Genomic DNA, 19,236 nt, shown 5'->3' on the forward strand with positions numbered 1-19,236 from the left:
TTTTTTTAAAGAACCGTAAGAGCTAGAGCTTAGATATTTGGCATGAAACATCTTCTAGTGAATGTCTACCAAGTTTGTTCAAATAAAAGCCCTGGGGTCAAAATTGGCCCCGCCCCAGGGGGTCATTGATTTTCCCTATATGCATATAGTAAAAACTTAAAAAATCTTCTTTTAAAGAACCCAAAGAGCTAGAGCTAAGATATTAAGCATGAAACATCTTCTAGTGAGTGTCTACCAAGTTTGTTCAAATTAAAGCCCTGGGGTCAAAATTGGCCCCGCCCCGGGGGGTCATTGATTTTCCCTATATGCATAATAGTAAAAACTTAAAAAATCTTCTTTTAAAGAACCATAAGAGCTAGAGCTTAGATATTTGGCATGAAGCGTCTTCTAGTGAATGTCTACCAAGTTTGTTCAAATAAAAGCCCTGGGGTCAAAATTGGCTCCGCCCCAGGGGGTCATAGATTTTCCCTATATGCATATAGTAAAAACTTAAAAAATCTTCTTTTAAAGAACCCAAAGAGCTAGAGCTAAGATATTTAGCATGAAACATCTTCTAATGGGTGTCTACCAAGTTTGTTCAAATAAAAGGCCTGGGGTCAAAATTGGCCCCGCCTGGGGGGTCATTGATTTTCCTTATATGTGTATAGCAAAAACTTAAAAATCTTCTTTGAAAAAACCCAAATAGCTAGAGTTTAGATATTAAGCATGAAACATCTTCTTATGGGTGTCTACCAAGTCTGTTCAAATAAACAAATAAAAGCCCTTGGGTAAAAATTGGCCTGGGGGTGGGGGGGGGGCTACATACAGGTGAGCGACCTCAGGGCCATCATGGCCCTCTTGTTTCCCATTCGAACAGGTGAGCAAAGAAGTTAGATATTACAGGGGCAAGCTAGGTCATGTACCTGCAAACAATCAAACAATTTTAGAATTTAAGATGGTCAGTTGTTTCTGGAAATGAACAATAGTCTCAGGATGGGCATTATTGCTTGTTCAATATATTCTTAGTACAGTGTTGTACTTGATGGCAAGCTTGATTAGATAAGACTGATAATACTGATACAAATGAACCAGTATTTTGTCTGATTGTCCTCTACAACTATCAGTATACTGTCAATAACATTTTTGTTTTTTCTTTATCTGGTTTATTTACCCAGTTTTCAATAGATATTTCTTTCAGAATATAATGAAAAGAAAATAGTAGATTAGACATGATTAAATAAGTTGTTATTAAAAGTATAATCCAGAATTTTGCTAATGACAAAATCTGTGTAGGGTAAATTATATTATAATATAAGTATTAGGGCAGTTTGAATTTTCAAAATATTTTGAATAAAAATGTGAAGGAGTTGTGAGTTTGTTGAAATTATCATAAATTTACTGTAAGAAAGTGGAGTCAGAGTTGAAATGTTAATAAATCTGAAGTGGCAACAATAAACTGCTGTCTTGAAATTCACTGCTGTATTAATATTTGTAACTTGAATGAGAATTAGAAAATTAGAAATAAATAGATAAACATGACTATAAATATAGTTTTATAGTTTGATTATTTTACCTGCTTTGATTTATAAGCACTTGACATTTACTTTGCTTACATGCATTGTCTATGGAAGACCAATGAAATCATGCAGTTTATTTTAAAGTTAAAGGGTGCAAAGTGTCAAATAAAATTGTTGTTTACATTATAACATGTAAAATTTGATAATATTTATCATCTTTTCCTGATATAAATAAGACATTTAAGATTTCACGATTAATTAGGACATTTGGGAAACATGCTGTAGATTATAATTGTTCAAAAGAACATTTAATCTAGCTATTGTATCCATTGTTATTTTAAAGCAGCATACCTCCAGATTTATGCATGAAAATTTGTAAAATGTACGAGAGTAAGGCACTTTCAATCCAAGCAAATGAGTAAGTACCAAAAATACTATTGTAGGTAAAAATATAGATAAATATAGGCCTTAACTGCATAAGTCATATATATAGTAGAAATGTGATAATATGACATACTGCAAAATCAGTCATTAATCACACAAAACATGTTAATTATTACTTGTATCTTGAATCTTTTAACTTTTCTTATTAAAAACACTTTTCTCAAGTTTGATTTGCTTGAAATATTTTTACTTATCTGGAGACATGCAGCTTAAAAAGGAGTTGTGTTAAAAAAAAAAACCCATAATATAATAAGATGGAGCAGGCAACAGTCACCAGTTTATTAGTTTGCATGGAACTCTAAGGCACTGGCTTGCTTACATCATGATCAAACCATTTAACTATATACCAGTAATTATATTGATGCTGAGCATTCTAAAGGAAAATCTATTAAGCATTTTCAAAACCCAATTATGTTGCATATTAGTGCAGATATTAATTCATATTCAGGCTTGATAAAATTTTTATTAAACAGGGTAATCTGTTGATTATTTCTTACTAGTTGTAACTAATGTTTGTACATTATTCATTCAAATGCATTTTTATAAAGATAATGTAAAAAATCTTTAAAAATTAGAACTGTCACTTAAATGTATTTAAATCTTAAAATTAAGATTCAGCCAATTGATACAGACCAAAATGCAGTCATTTATTTATTTCTCAAGTTTGATTAATTAAGTCTAAGACATAAATAAAGTATAAAATATTAATGCCCTTTTGAACAAATTTGAGACAAATTTCTTCCTCATAAGCATAAGTGTTTACAACTGTTTGAGGTTTATTTACAAGGTGGCAATAAAAATCAATTTTCTATAAATCTTTATGAATGCATATTTGCTTGAGAGATGCTTTTAATAAACTTTGTTTTATCATTGTATAAACATAGAATTAGAGATGTTGCCAAGAGTTTCTGTAAACACTTGCAGTGATAATAACAGCTCTTGATGGAATTTCTCTAATTACCCGCTTTCCTAATTGACTACAAAAAATGATAAAATACTTGATGATGGTACCATCTCATGTGATGGTTTTTTTTGCTGTGGAACTTCAGAGTTTTATATTCTTTAATGGTGATCGAGCCAGCATAATTTAGGTTACATATTTATAATAGTTGTACTATTTTAGAACTATGATAAAAAAATTCTCATGATGATGATATACTAAATAAATATCTGAAATCTTTGTATTGTTTGTTACGGATGAATACAGTGTGATGTACATTATCATAGCTATAAGTAAATACAACCTCTGACAACTTCAAGTGTGGGACAAGTCCATTTCAGATATTAGTAAGTGACTGGGACATTGAGGTAATTTGTGATATTTCTAAGTAATTGACAAGTCCATTTGAGATATAACTATGTGTGGGACAGGTCATTGAAACAAAGTATGGGAAGTGTAAAAAAGCCTAATGAAATGCTAAATTATTAAGATATATTATTATTGTTTCAATTAGTTTTCAGGTTTTTTTTACATAATAGCAAATATAACAGTTATGCAATGAGAAATTTAACTTGTAAGATTCAAATCTGAAAGAAAACCGCTGTCAGTTTATCTTACCTGGAAGTTATTTTACCTGTATGATATGATATAATGTTACCAGCTGTGTAAAAATATATATATATTTCTTACTAAACATTTAACCTAACTGATAAATTTATTTTCTTGTTGAAATATTTCCAATAATTCAATGCCTAGGCAAAAGCCACTTTGCCATAAATTTGCAATTTCAGAAGATGGAATTGAGATATTAAAGTTTGCTAAGTGATGATAATACTGACTTTGTATAAAAAAACTTTATATGCTTGAAATTTAGATCTGGCTGCATGGGATGTCTGGAGCTGAGTGGTTAACTGCATTGACTCCAAACCACTTGCCCCATCCTCTGTAGTTTGAATCCCATTGGGACTTTGGATTCTTAATTTCATGTGATCAAATGCCGAAGCTATCCAGCTAGCTTACAGAACGTAAGTTGTTCCCCAGAGGTGCCGGCAAATCTGTTTGATTTAGCTAGTTGAATAGCTTCTTCATATGAGGGAATCCATTGTCCCTGTTGGGATTGACTCAAGACACATATTAGTTCCTTTGCCAGCAGACTCAAAAATTGTTCAAATAAGCTACATGTACATGGTTTCTACATTATGAAGCTGAAATAATTGTTTTCTAAATTAATAAGTACATGACTTTGTAGTGTCAAAATAAATAAAAGCTCAGAATTCTCAATAGGAGTTCATTCAGTAATTTTAGTGATAAGAGTTCTAACCATATATGTGTATTTATGAATTTGTATCACTTTCTAATTAATGCAAGAACTGTCCTTTGTTTTGGCTGACGAGGTTTTTCCTTTTTTAATTTTTTTGAAGGGATAAAAAATTTCAGCCACGGTAAGAAAAACGGGAAAAAAGGGTTTAATTAATTGGGGGTTTTGTTTCAAAGAAATTGACTTTACCTTGGGCCCGGTGAGGGGGTTTTGGAAACCCCCTTTTGTTTTCCTTTTTTTTGGAAACTAAAAACCCCCTTATAAGTTTAGCCAAAATAATTTTCTTTGTTTCGGGCCAAAATGAAAATTAAAAAAAATGGTTTAAAAAAAGGGGCACTTTAAAAAAAAAACAAAAATTGCAAAAAAAAAAAAACTAAAAAATTTTAACCTTTTCCAAAATTTTTGGCCCCAAATTCTTTGAAAAATTTTGTTACATTTTTAAAAGGAAAAATGATTTGAATTTTTGAGTTTTTAACATAATAATTTTAAATGGGTTTTCTTTAAAACATTTTCAACTTTAAAAGGGATTTTAAAAATTTTTTCTTCTAGCACTTAAATTGCTTGTCACAATTCAAATTATACTTATGTTTTGTGAAATGATTAGCAAAAAACAGGGCAGTCATTTTTTTTTTCTGATAACTCCTGATGAGATAATTTATAAAAAAAAAAAAACTACCAGTATAATACAAAGGTGTTATTTTCTGTTCTTTCCCCAGAATCAAAAAGAAATATAGCAAATAAGTTATATCCAGTGAACAATATTAAAAAATAATCTCAGCTTTAATACTAAGATTAATTATAATATGTTACCAGATGAGTAACAAATAAAAAAAGTAGAGAATGTTAATATTATGTTTATGCAAGAAATACTCACAATACAAGTACTGCTGACATTTTAGCTAAAGAATGGGGTTCACCCCTGGGTGTCAGTGTCACAGTTTAGTTCAGTTTTTGTGTTGGTTTTGCAACTTGGTTATAGAGAATGAGTGGAAGCTTCACACACATAATTATTTGAGAGCATAATCGGATGTCACTATTCAAGGCCCATAACTCTTACATGGACAGAGTTATGGCCCTTTTTATACACCTGAAAAAACTTCAGAACGTAATATGGTATGGCATTGTCCGTCTGCACAAAGAGAATAAAATAGAACAACAATACAAGGAGGTGGCAATGCATGCCATCTATAAAATAAAAGAAAATAACAAATAAAATGGCCCGTTATCCCATTTCAGTCGCATGACCGTATGTCCATCCATAGACAATTGGTTTCTGCAGGTTAACTTTTGAAAGATTTCCAAAAAAAAAAAGATTCTCAACTCTTGTGTTATTTAAATGACCATAACCGCCAGATTAGGGAGTCTTGCTCTACAGTTACAAACCCCACCCTCCATTGCCTTGGTTAGCGTCTTTTCATTTTCATGAGACCTTTGAATCACATGAAGAAATTGGTGTAGTATAATAATAAGGAAATACCAATAAATTAAACAACATTTAAAAGGTATATTTTATATTTTCAGCATGCAGCAGAACAAGAAAAGAAACAGAACGAAAAAGAGAATCAGAAAGAACTTGGTAAAGATGTCCAATATGGCTGTGTTATACAGGTATTAATTCTTCCATCTATGACCGAGCTAAATTTCTGTGGTTTCTTTAAAATTTGAATTCTACTAATTAAAAAACATTTTAAACATGGGTGCAAGTTTTCAGGCATATGCCTGAAGTTCAGGGTTTTTTGTGACAAATTTCATCATGTTTTACTATTAGATTATATAGGAAAATGATTATGAATTACAGTTTTCAGGTTTTTTTTCCAAATTTTCAACTTGCACTCATGCATTTACTGTAGCGTATATAATTTCTTTATTCTAAAAGTTCATAACTTTGTATATGCAGCCAACAGAATAGTGGTTTGGTTAAGCTTGCACAATTTTATAAAAATTGTGTTGGTCTTGGCTTTCCGAGTTACCAAGCCAGTTTTCAAAGTACATTAATTTTGTACTTACTAAAAATTAATACAATGTATTTTTACATTCATGCACGTTTGTGCATTTAATAGAGACATCCATAGCTTTATAGTGGTTGTTTATAATTGGAATAGTCCCTAAATTAAATTCATATACTATATTATAAGGAATTGCTGAGTACCAGCTAAGTTGTGACTGTCATAACATAATTATTTTGTCAGAAATACTGTGATACTGGTCAGACTTTTTGCATATCTGTGTCATGGTTCAGAACTGTTCACTATTAAGGGGGGAAGATGTGTAAGCTGCTGGATAGCTCCTGGTCAGGTCTCACCCTGTAAGATTTGGCGCACAAATTGGGGACCGTGACTGCTTAAAGCTCATAGTTTAATTCACATTGCTATGTAACCCTAAGAAATTTGAGAGCGAATTTCAGTGCAGTATCACAGTCATGGTTCAGAACTTTATGCTATTTAGGGGAGAAGATGTGTAAGTGGCCAGAGAGCTCAGTCAGTAGTGCTGCGGGACAGTATTCTGAGGGTGCCGGGTTCATGCCAGATCAGGTGCACATTTTCCTCACCCTGTGACACCTGCTTATGTTGAAAGATTCATAAAATGTCCGCAGAAATGTGTGAAAAAGTAGACTACTTGATTTATAGCAATATATAAAACGATTGAAGTGTAATCATAACTCACAGCATTTACCAATGAGCCTATTATATACATGTAGTAATACAAAATCTTTGGTTTGCCCCACTTACATAAGTGAGATAGTTTTTGCTCATTGAGTTAAGCACATTTTCTTGGAATGACAATAAATCCTACTATAATGAACAGTTATAAGTAATAAAGCATCAGACAAAGTTCCAAACATGCAATTTTGTTATAGAGAATATTATTCACTGCCATTTCAGTTCTTTCAAATGCTTAGGCTACGATAGTAGTATATTTTTTTCATGAAAATCTGCTCATCTGTAATAATCTAAGGATTAAGGCAGACACTATTTAGTAGGCTGCCAGAACCCTCAATTCATGAAGTTTAGTGCCGAAAATACTCACCATTCCCTTCTAAAATAGTTAATATATATTTTCCCTATTTTTTTTAGAAATTTTTTTTTCTACCTGTGCCAAAAGCAGGTTACCCTTAACATTATCCTTTTAAAATTTGCTTTTGCAAAATTTAATTATATTAATTAAGAGCATGTTTGAGTATTGTTACTATTGTAATGTATGTGCAGCAAAAATTGCCTGAAATTCTCCTTACAAAGGAAAGTGACATGAAAATACAACAGAAAAAAATAACACGGAAATTCTCTCTCTCTAACAAGGTACACTCAAAGTGTTTCCCAAATACAACGGAGAAAAACTAAACGCACTATTGGCTGCTGAATGTTAACATTTAACACTATTAAAGTTCAAGATCATAGGCAAGTCAGTATTACCAAAATGGAGTGAGAATAAATTAGTAATTGTCTCTTAGCTGTACTTTAGTAGAACTCCAGGGAAAACTTTGAAATTGATTTTTTCTTATTGCAACATGAACAATAAGCTAAGACATTTTTAAATAATCTTCTTTGGATTGATTCCTAAGCATAGATGTTTCTGACAACATCCATTATATGTTTGTGGGAATCGAATTTCTGTATTATGTAGTTGTCATATCTGTGTTTTGATTAAGATAAACAAAGAGACAAAATGTATGCTGTAAACATGGGTAGCAGTAATTCTTGTCAACTTGGCTTATTTTCAAATTTTATAACATCTTTACATAAAAATATCTTTACTTAAAAAAATCAAAGTTAGCATGTCTTCCATTGTGAGATCTACAAAGGTAACTGTATTAAGCAATATCTTCCATAGTGAGAGAACTGAACAAACATCAGGGATCACAAAATATTAAAGTTTTATTATTAGAGTTTTATTTTGTTATCATCAAAGGGTTCTGACTTGAAACCCTTAGCCGGCTAGCGGCAACTGATGCTGCCTATGAAACCAGTGCAGACCAAGCTCAACCGGTATTTCTAGAGCTGTCACTGATTAACATGATAGCAATGCATCGTTGATATTTTTCTGTCTATCAATAATCGATACACATTTTTAAAAAATCGATAATTTTGATTGATTATTTTAATGTCTATGAATAATGAAAATTCACCTAAAACATATACAAAAGCAGGTGGGCATGTGTAACACTAAGCTGTTATTACATTATGGACACATTTCATACCAGTGATGACAAAAAATGGTCAGGTAAAAATCATTCAAAGGACATTTATAAACAGGACACAACATATTTGTATGAACAGAACATACATTATACTAAATTCATTTAAACAAGTAATACAAGAAATATGAGTACTATATATCTATATATCGGTGTATCGGTGATATACTGGTAATCTGATATCGATGTATCATCAATAACAGCTCTAACAGTTAATCAATGACAGCTCTAGGTATTTCCCAGTTTGATCATGGTAGATGCACTGTTTACTGTTCTATTGGTACATATTTTAAATGATGAATGGTTTTGTCTAGATTGAAAGTCCATTTTAGGCCTAAAAAAAAAATTGATGTGTTTCTGGTGGCGAGGCGAAAAAAAGTAGGGTCGGTAGGTCGGACTTTTTTTTTTTTTTTTTTTTTTTAGTCAATCAACGATTGTAGATATGTCAGATACGGATTATATGGACTTTAAATTATATTCTATAGCATATAAAAGTACTTAAAAATGTTAGACTACCAAACCTAGTCTTCAATCTTATATTTTGAAATAAATTTTACCAATGGCATGACTCGACTTTCGTTTTCATTTTTTTTATTCTTACCGAACAACTGGCTTCAATTTTAATATTATCACTCTTAACATGACCATGCACGTCCGAAAAATGTTTTGAACTGTTTTGCTGTGGTCTATTAATTTGATTTCCTGTTTTACCAAACTATGATCGTATTTTTAAAGAAAATCGCCAGCAGTGACACTTCGGCTGCTTGTTGTGCCGCCATATTAGCCGGTGCGCGTTAATACGTAATTGGAACACGAATCGTCTGTGCCTCACATCGTTGTCGACTCGCAATACTAAAACCCGTCTTCGGTACGGTCGGTACGGGCGCCATTTTTTTTTTGTACATCGATAAAAAACTTTGGGTCAGCGCTAAAAAATAGGGTCGGTCGGGCCACCGGAAACACAACATTTTTTTTTTTAGGCCTTAGATATCTGGCATGGTATATAAGGGTTAACTTTACTAGATGTTGATGATAATTATATGTATGTTTATTATAGCAACTTTAAATTATGACAGGATGCCTTTTGAAAATATAGAATAATTGTATAATTCCATCCATATTACTGCATAGAAAAAGATTTTACTAATAAATAAATAATTTAAGATTGAAGTTGGGTATTTTCTGAAAATATTCACATTGTTTTAATGTTAAAGATAATTATTAAGCCTCAGAAATTAATGAATTTTTCTTCCTGTAGAAGCTAGAAAGGGCAAATATGTATGCATACAAAACACAAAATCGCTATGGTGCTAATTGCTAAAAATGAAAAAAAAAGGAAAGTCTTGATGATAATCTCCGTAATATGTTTTTGGAAACTGTAACAAAACACCCAAAATAACAGGCTTTTGACAGTTTATAAAAATAATAGTAAAAAATAATATGTTTTAATGGGCCTTAAATACTGTTATGATTTTATTTTTGCCAGCTGCTTCATCTTAAGAGTAACAAATATCTGACAGTAAACAAGAGATTACCAGCTCAACTAGAGAGAAATGCTATGCGGGTATCTCTAGATGGTTCCGGCAATGAGGGATCCTGGTTCTACATTGTACCATTCTACAAGCTGAGACAGGCAGGAGATAAAGTAAGATAGTAGTGTAAACAATTTTAGGAGCCATGGTAATGTAGGTTCTTTATAATGAAGAGTTTTAACAGCCTATCATTATTATGCCTCCTTCGAAGAAGAGGGGGTATATTGTTTTGCTAATGTCGGTCTGTTGGTCTGTCCGTCTGTAGACCACATGGTTTCCACTGATTATCTTGAAAACTACTTATCACAAAGTCTTAATATTTCACATTGCGATTGGTCATAACAAGTAGATGACCCCTATTGATTTTTGCGTCACTAGGTCAAAGGTCAAGGTCACAGGGGCCTTAAATGTCTCATTATCTTGAAAACTATTTATCACAAAGTCTTCATTATTTTTCTTTTTTTCCATAATTGAACACTTCCATGTTCCCATTTATGGCAACTTTCTATAACAAAGTTACCAATAATGTGAGTCAATGGCTAGAAAGGGGGGCATAATTATGTGTCATTCGACATTTCTTGTTATTAGTTATATTGTGAAGATTTTTGTTACAGGTTATATGGTTTTATATAAGGGGTTGCTTGCATATCAGTTCCAAGAAACCATTTATATACAGCCATGTAACCTGTTAAGAATCTTTATAACAAGTTTTTAGTACAGAAAACTTTCTTTGTTAGATAAATAAATTAAGTTGATTCATAAATCAACTGAAGCCATGTGAATAGATTATATCAACACAATGATTATTTAGAAAAATAAACAAACATGCAGTATTATAATATTAGTCATAATAAAGATTTTTGACAGGTTTAATTGAAAATAATCATTTATATCATATGTTATTTTGGTTTTGGAGTGATATATGTGGATATATTACCTGTTAAGATTTTAGATCACCCGAGCCGTTAGGCGAGGGTGATATTTATACCCCCGCACAACAAAGTTGTAAGGGGGGTATACCGGAATCAGCTTGTCCGTCCGGCTGTCCATCCGTCCGGCCGTCCGTCGGTCGGTTTTTAGCTCGACTTTTCTATGAAAAGGGGAGCTATCCTACTGGCGTCGGCGTCGGCGTCGGCGTTAGCGTTGGCGTCACACCTTGGTTAAGTTTTTCGTACCACCCCACTTTATTTCAGAAGTATTACAAGTATGGCTTTGAAACTTACCATACTTGTTCACCATCATAACCTCCATCTACAGACAAGAGTACATAACTCTGTCAAGGTTTTTGACAGAATTATGGCCCTTTTTTGACTTAGAAAGTGTATTGAGCTTGGTTAAGTTTTTTGTACCACCTCACTTTATTTCAAAACCATTGGAGGTATTGCTTTGAAACTGACCATACTTGTTTACCATCACGACCTTCATCAACAGACAAGAGGACATAACTCTGTCAAGGTTTTTGACAGAATTATGCCTCTTTTTGACTTAGAAAATACATTGAATATGGGTAAAATCCACTTATTGCCTTAACCCTTTGAGATATTGCTTTGAAACTTTTAATGCTATTTCACATCATTACCCCCATCTGTACGCAAGAGAAGGTAACTCTGTCAAGGATTTGTTTTAAAAATTAAGGCCTTTTATCGACTTAGAATCTTGGTTAAGTTTTTAGTACCAGTCCACTTTTTGACTGAACTGTTTGAGATATTAATTTGAAAGTTGGAATACTTGTTTACCATCATGGTCCCAAAACATGGGCAGGAGAAGGTAATTCTGTTAAGGATTTTATTTGAATTATGGCCCTTTTTGACTTAGAAACTCAGTTAAGATTTTCATTCTTGTCCACTTGTTGACTTAACCATTTGAGATATTACTTTGGAAGTTGGAGTTCTTATGTGCCATCATGAGACCTATCTGTAAGCAAGAGAAGATAACTCTGTGAAAATGTTTCTTGATTTGTACTTAGAAATTCCTAGTTAAAGTCTTGTGTGCCCTTAACTGTCAAAGTTTTGTTTTATAGGCAAGCACTAAAAAAGTCGAGCGCGCTGTCCTTCTGACAGCTCTTGTTTCTTGTCCGCCCAATCACTTAAGATTCCTTTGACCCTTAGTCTTCATATTTGGCATGGAGGTTAGTCATGATTAGTAGATGACCCCTATTGATTTTGAGGTCACTAGGTCAAAGGTCAAGGTCACAAGGGCCTTGACTTCAAAAAGCTTGTCCGCCCAATAACTTAAGATTCCTTTGACCCTTAGTCTTCATATTTGGCATGGAGGTTAGTCATGATTAGTAGATGACCCCTATTGATTTTGAGGTCACTAGGTCAAAGGTCAAGGTCACAAGGGCCTTGACTTCAAAAAGCTTGTCCGCCCAATAACTTAAGATTCCTTTGACCCTTAGTCTTCATATTTGGCATGGAGGTTAGTCATGATTAGTAGATGACCCCTTTGAGGTCACCAGGTCAAAGGTCAAGGTCGCAGGGACTTTGACTTCAAAAACTTTGTCTGCCCAATAACTTTAGATTCCTTTGACCCACAGTCTTCATATTTGGTATGGATGTTGATCATGACTATAAGGTGACCCCTATTGATTTTGAGGTCACTGGGTCAAAGGTCAAGGTCACAGGGACCTTGACAAAAAAAAGCTTTTCTTCTCAATTGCTAAAGAATGTCCTGTCCGCAATGCATTGATTTTGACATTTTCACATTTGAAGCATGTAGAATACATAACTTAGCAATGCGCTGGCTTAGTAACCTCAGATTTGCCAGGGAGGTTGTCCTTGAGCTCTAAATGGCCACTGTTGATTCTGACAAAGTGGTATGCGGGGGTATTCAGGCCATGATAGTGGCAGTTCTAGTTTATCTTGGCAGGTAATATATCCACATATATCACTCCAAAACCAAAATAATAATTTTATTACCCTTCCCCTGCCGAGTTTAGACGATTTTTTAAAAAAGTCATTGCTGTTTCAAATGAAACGTCGAGATAAGATTCCCTTTAGGATACCTCTTCGTCACAACATGACGTCACATAAATACATGACGTATTTTTCCCGTACCTTACGAAAGTAAACAAGAGAAAAGGAGTGGTCTGTTGAACGCACATTTTTGTAATTAATATCAAGCTTTCACAAGGTCATATTTGTTTTCTATACTGATGGTTATATGTATCATTACTCTACTTTGGTAAATATTTATCATTTGACAGTTAAAAAGTCCTTTTAAATCAGAATTTACACCGCGTAAAATCGAACCGTACGAGCATCACCTCAGCGCATATTGTTTACAACGTTGGGTACCAAACGGGGAAATTTAGTGTGTATATTACCCGTCTGGCTCGGTTATATCAATTTCTTTCGGGTGATCAATATCCAATCAAAAAGGCGGAAAAAATCTGGAAGGGTAATAAACAGCCATATAACTGCCAAGAATCTGTGTAATGAATTTATGATACAGCACACTTCCTTTATTTGAGAAAGAAATGAAATTACCTCGTAAGGTGACAGAAGCAGTGTATATACATGTACATATACAATATGTAGTTTATATAAACTTCACGATTATCCGATTTAAAGTGACATTACAAACATTCTGTATTACATGGTATAGTATAAACATATGTAAGGTTTTATAACAAAATTTTGCTTTATCCTGGCCATATAACCTGTCAAAAATTGTCATAACTAAGTAAAAATTGGGTAGAAAATATAGAAAATATCATATTTCAATTGGTGCAGTAATGTGGTCATTTACTTTCTTTTGAACATCTCCAATCACAAATTGTGGTTTCACACAATCAACAGATTAACAATCTTGATGAGATTGATACTATGAACTAAATTTTAGAAAATCTAGACCAGGAAGTGTTTATTTGCTTCATATTAGATGAAATGAAAGTAAATAAGAATGAAAAATAATGTCTACTTTTTTTCCTGGAAACCATCTCAAAATAACTTCCTAGAGTTTTTTTAGCTTGACCATCCAAAGAATATGGAGAGCTATTGTACTCACCCTGCAGGCATCAGCATTGGTGTTGGTGCCAGTGTCATTGTCACACTTTCTGTTAAGTTTTTGCATGCAAGTTGGTATCTATTAAGCTAACAAAGGGAATAGTTTGAAATTTTAAACACATATTTGAGAGAATAATAGGAGGTCACTATCCAAGGCCCATAACTCTAGCATGGATTTCTAATAGAATTATTGTCCATTTTGAACTTAAAATTATTCTTTATCCAGGCTTTTGTTTTACTATCAAGGTCTGAGAATAGTCAAGCACGCTGCCCTACTGACAGCTCTTTTAAATTACTGTCTCATACTTGAGATAAAATACAGTTGTTGGACACACTATGATATTGTTTACAGGTTGTTGTTGGTGACAAGGTGATATTAAACCCGGTGAATGCAGAACAGCCCCTGCATGCTAGTAACTATGACCTCCCTGACAACCCAGAGTGCAAAGAGGTCAACTCTGTCAGTTGTAACACCAGCTGGAAGATGGTGCTCTTTATGGACTTCAAAGACAACATGGAAGATGTTCTTAAAGGAGTAAGTTCTATATTCAAGCGGCACAATTATAAACAATTATACATAATCTGACCAGGCTCTATGCTGACAGCTGACTAACCAGTGATTTTTTTTTTCAATTTTCAAAAAAACTTGTGGCTCTTGAAAGGGGAAAATATAGCACAATAAATCAGCAAAGGGGAACCTTGAAATCAAATTCCAACAACTAAGAATCCACACATTTGATAAAATTTTCAATTTCAATTCAATTTAACATGCATAGTTCATAGTACAAACTATCTATATGGACAGTTTTCTGTCTTTCAGTCAATTAAATATATCTACCAGCTGATAATAGTGCACAGGGCATTTCAGGGGAAAGTATAGCATTTTTAGGGGAAAATACTAGTACATGTACTTATTATGGATTTTATTCAGCTATAAAGATACAGAAATAAAATAACTACTAAAGATTTTTATCATGATGTTCAGTTGATATGAAACAGTTGCAAACAATGGAAGATAGACAATAATATATATGCAGGCTTGTTGATGCTTGCTAAAGGATTGTTTTAGCTAAGAAAAAGCCAGACAAAACAATGAATTTAAATCACAGAACTAATGTTATTGTAGGTCCCTTGAAGACTGTAAATATCTGATAAAATCTCAGAACAATGAAACAGTCGCGACAATACTGTCGTGTGACAATTTTAGGATTAAATGAACCAGATATCAAGTTGTCGGTAGTTACTTATTGATTCGCAAGTTATATTTACAAGTCTGTATTATTGGCATGTAGTAAGTAGTAAGTGATAGTTTTATAAGTAGTATCATTAATCATCAATGTAGTGGAAATATCTGCAGGCAAACATTTGAAAGTTTCAATGCAACAACAGCAATATATTTAAAAGCTTATTGATGTTGTGAAGAAGCAGTAAATTTCTTAGTGTTGAAATGGCCTCTGTAAACTGTCTAGGTATCAAAATGTTACTTGTTTTTCACTGTCCAGGGATAAAAATGGTACTTATTTTTCACTTACAATAAACATTGTATTTAAGCTTTAGCCTGCAATTGATTGTTACCATGACATCAGTGCAGACCAAGATAACTCTCATTATAGTCTGCATATTTCAAGATAACTCTCATTATAGTCTGCATATTTCAAGATAACTCTCATTATAGTCTGCATATTTCAAGATAACTCTCATTATAGTCTGCACATTTCAAGATAACTCTCATTATAGTCTGCATATTTCAAGATAACTCTCATTTATAGTCTGCATATTTCAAGATAACTCTCATTATAGTCTGCATATTTCAAGATAACTCTCATTATAGTCTGCATATTTCAAGATAACTCTCATTATAGTCTTGCACATTTCAAGATAACTCTCATTATAGTCTGCACATTTCAAGATAACTCTCATTATAGTCTGCCATATTTCAAGATAACTCTCATTATAGTCTGCATATTTCAAGATAACTCTCATTATAGTCTGCATATTTCAAGATAACTCTCATTATAGTCTGCATATTTCAAGATAACTCTCATTATAGTCTGCCATATTTCACCAATATTTTGAATTTTACCTAAAAATGATAAATGGTTTTGTCCAGAATGAAAGCTGGATTCATTCTGACAAGTATATTTCAGATATATAGCATGCTAAGGGTTAATAGCATATTCAATTTGTAAGATTCAGTAAGAATTTGAATGTCATTAATAGGGGTAGATAAAAGAATCATGTTTACCTGTATACAGTGGCCTTTTTCCTGTTTGTTTTGTTCACCACCCTATGTAAAACATTTTTAATTAGATGATTACTATACCAGTGAAAGCCTGAAAGGTATTTTGTAAAAAAGGGATTTTATGGAAATACCATAGATCTTCTTGTTTATTTTTGCCACACCTTTCTTGCATACTTTATGTGCAACTTATGAAACAGTGCATGTACAAACACATGTTTTAGGTATACAACGAAAAGCCTGGGAAAGTATTGGCCATCTTGTATAGCCACTAATTTGTTTATTGTGACAATGCTATGACAATTTTAAAACTTACTGTGATTTTACATAATTTAACTTAAATGAATAATTCATTTTTTTTTTAAATTTTCCTTTTAACAGTATATAATAAACACTAGTAGAATCAGTCTTTGGAAATTTTGTGATGCTAATTTAATTTGATATCTTTACTGGTGATATTTCATTTAAATCAATTTTCAATCTTTATTTGATAAAGTTTGCGTTCCAGACCCTTCCCCCCCCCCAACCAAGTTTCTCCATTTGTCAGTATAAATAAGAAACAATATCTATGTTGATGTGATTTTTTCCCCCTCAGGGAGATGTTGTACGACTGTTCCATGCTGAAGAGCAGAAGTTTCTCACAGCAGACGAATATAAAAAACAGCAGCATGTTTTTCTCAGGACCACGCAGAGATTGTCAGCTACGTCTGCTACTAGCTCAAAGGCATTGTGGGAAATTGAGGTAATTTTTTAAAAGATTAAAAGAATTTTTGTAGACAATTTGCCTTACTAACTTAATTTGCTGAAATTCAATTATTTGAGTTTGAAATTGGGACATTGGTGTAAGAACTTTAGATCAAATTTATCTGGCTAGATTTGTAATGCAAGCTTTTAACTTAATGAAATAACATTGGTCATATCAATATACTCTAATGAGGAAGTGACCAAATTATATTAGTGCCTTGATTTATGCCTGCAATCTCGTTGAGAGGCAGACACCTTTAACAGAAACCATTTGTCTCCATGAGATTACATAAAAAGTACAGAAGTATGGTCATCCTGAGTTATATATACAATTAGAAATTAACATGTAATATTTTTATAAAAGTTAGATTTGATATACAACCCAACAGAATTACTTTATTGAGTTTTTCTGGAAGCTTTTTATAAAAAAAAATATCTCTAATTAGAAGGTGAATTTCTTCGAAGGAAAAAAACACCATAATTATGTAACTGATGAATATTTCTTTATATAAACTGAGTCATTTTAGAGTGGATTTATCTGTTATTTTCATGAGCATGAAATATGACTTTCATTAAATTGGTACCTTGATCAATATATTTAATTTTCTAATAATCCTTTGATATTTCCTTCAATTAAAAAATTAAAAAAGCTGCGTCACAACAAAACCAACGTATACGCACTATGTTGGTTTTGTCATGACGCGGCTCAAATATATTTCTGGTTTTCATTAAAATTTTACAGGTTGTGCAACATGATCCATGTAAAGGAGGGGCTGGTCACTGGAACAGTCTTTTTCGGTTCAAACACCTTGCTTCAGGACAATATCTTGCTGCAGAGGTAATTTATCCCCCTGTTCTTTGTTAAAAAGAACTTCATGGTCTTATTGTAATATAGTTGTTGGTAGTGTAACAAGAAATTCAGATCTGTCAAAGTTATTGTGTTATATTTCTTTATATAAAAATCAAACACATCTTACTTCATTTAAAACACAACTAAAGTAGAATTTTCATGTAGTGAAATTCTAATTTATCAAAGAAAGGAAAAAAGGAAATATTGTATGTGATTGTTGAGAATTGTTATAAATTTTTGTTTTAGATTGACAATGATCCAAGAATAGATCCCACCAGACAGAAGTTACGAGGCTCTCCTATTGCTAATGTATACTGCCTAGTATCTGTACCACATGGGCATGATATAGCCACGTTGTGGGAGCTAGACCCCACCACAATGACTAGAAGTGACACCCTTGTTCCAAGGTAATCTTGTTTTCTTGTTGATTGATTTTCTGATAAATATGCTCAACACAATATTTACTTTAAATTACCATAATAAAGATATTCTGTAATTTGACTTTAAGAAACAGATTATAACATTGTTTAACTTCAAAATTACCAGCCGTCAATCAATTACATTGCTTTTATTAAAAATTACCACACCCCAAAACCCTGTCCCCCTCAAAGAAATAAATGAAAAGTGAAAATTAAAAAATTCAACATTTCAAAAAACGATGACAAATACATGTTCTTCTATTCAGGTAATTTTATCAAGCATAGATTATAATGGTATGGTGTGAATGTATAATGATTGGGCTTGTTTTCAGGAATTCCTATGCACGTTTACATCATCTATGTACTGGGACATGGGTTCACAGTACATCTTGTTTAGCCATTGATAAAGATGAAGATAGGCCTGAGAAAAATAAGGTAATCTTGTAGGCTTTCAAATAAGGGTTGATAATAAGAAACAGTTCTCTTGAATTCCTCTTCAATACTTATTTTCTTGAATACTGGAAACGTAATTCTCTTGAATACTAATTTTCTTGAATACTGGAGAAATAATTCTCTTGAATACTTAATTGTCTGAACTGAATACACGCAAACTTAAATACATTCATAACTGATTCTTTACCATTACAGTTAAATAGTAGTACTCTTCAAAAGCTGTTCCTTGCATCAAAGTTGTTATTATTTATATCTTAACCTTTGACATTTATTTGTTAATGAGAGTATAGTTTGATTTATGTTTCCTAACAAGGTACATTTGAGCCGCGTCACGACAAAACCAACATAATGGGTTTGCGACCAGCATGGATCCAGACCAGCCTGCGTGTCCGCGCAGTTTGATCAGGATCCATGCTGTTCGCTTACAAACCATATAACAATTAAGTAGAGAAACTGATAGCGAACAGCATGGATCCTAATCAGACTGCGCGGATGCGCATGCTGGTCGCAAACGCATTATGTTGGTTTTGTCGTGTCGCTGCTCATTGTCCCCCGCCTTTTCGAAGAAAAAAGGGGGGTATAGAAAAAAGGCTCCGTCCGTT

At 32.8% G+C, this 19,236-nt stretch overlaps 1 protein-coding gene across 1 annotated transcript in view; it reads left to right on the top strand.

Annotated features, from left to right (window-relative positions):
• LOC132755560 (inositol 1,4,5-trisphosphate receptor-like) overlaps positions 1 to 18,616 on the top strand; it is a gene marked incomplete at its 3' end in the record, with an annotated part of 40,227 nt that extends 21,611 nt beyond the window's left edge. The window contains exons 4-10 of the mRNA XM_060746444.1: positions 5,720 to 5,806; positions 9,877 to 10,035; positions 14,282 to 14,464; positions 16,764 to 16,910; positions 17,655 to 17,750; positions 18,009 to 18,169; positions 18,514 to 18,616. Coding sequence (XP_060602427.1) covers positions 5,720 to 5,806; positions 9,877 to 10,035; positions 14,282 to 14,464; positions 16,764 to 16,910; positions 17,655 to 17,750; positions 18,009 to 18,169; positions 18,514 to 18,616 — 936 coding nt within the window. The remainder of the gene's footprint in view (positions 1 to 5,719; positions 5,807 to 9,876; positions 10,036 to 14,281; positions 14,465 to 16,763; positions 16,911 to 17,654; positions 17,751 to 18,008; positions 18,170 to 18,513) is intronic.
• Between the last annotated feature and the right edge of the window lie 620 nt (positions 18,617 to 19,236).

This window comes from Ruditapes philippinarum, unplaced genomic scaffold (genome assembly GCF_026571515.1).
Source record: "Ruditapes philippinarum isolate M1 unplaced genomic scaffold, ASM2657151v2 ctg3213_1_1_1_1, whole genome shotgun sequence".
Taxonomy (NCBI): Eukaryota; Metazoa; Mollusca; class Bivalvia; order Venerida; family Veneridae; genus Ruditapes; species Ruditapes philippinarum.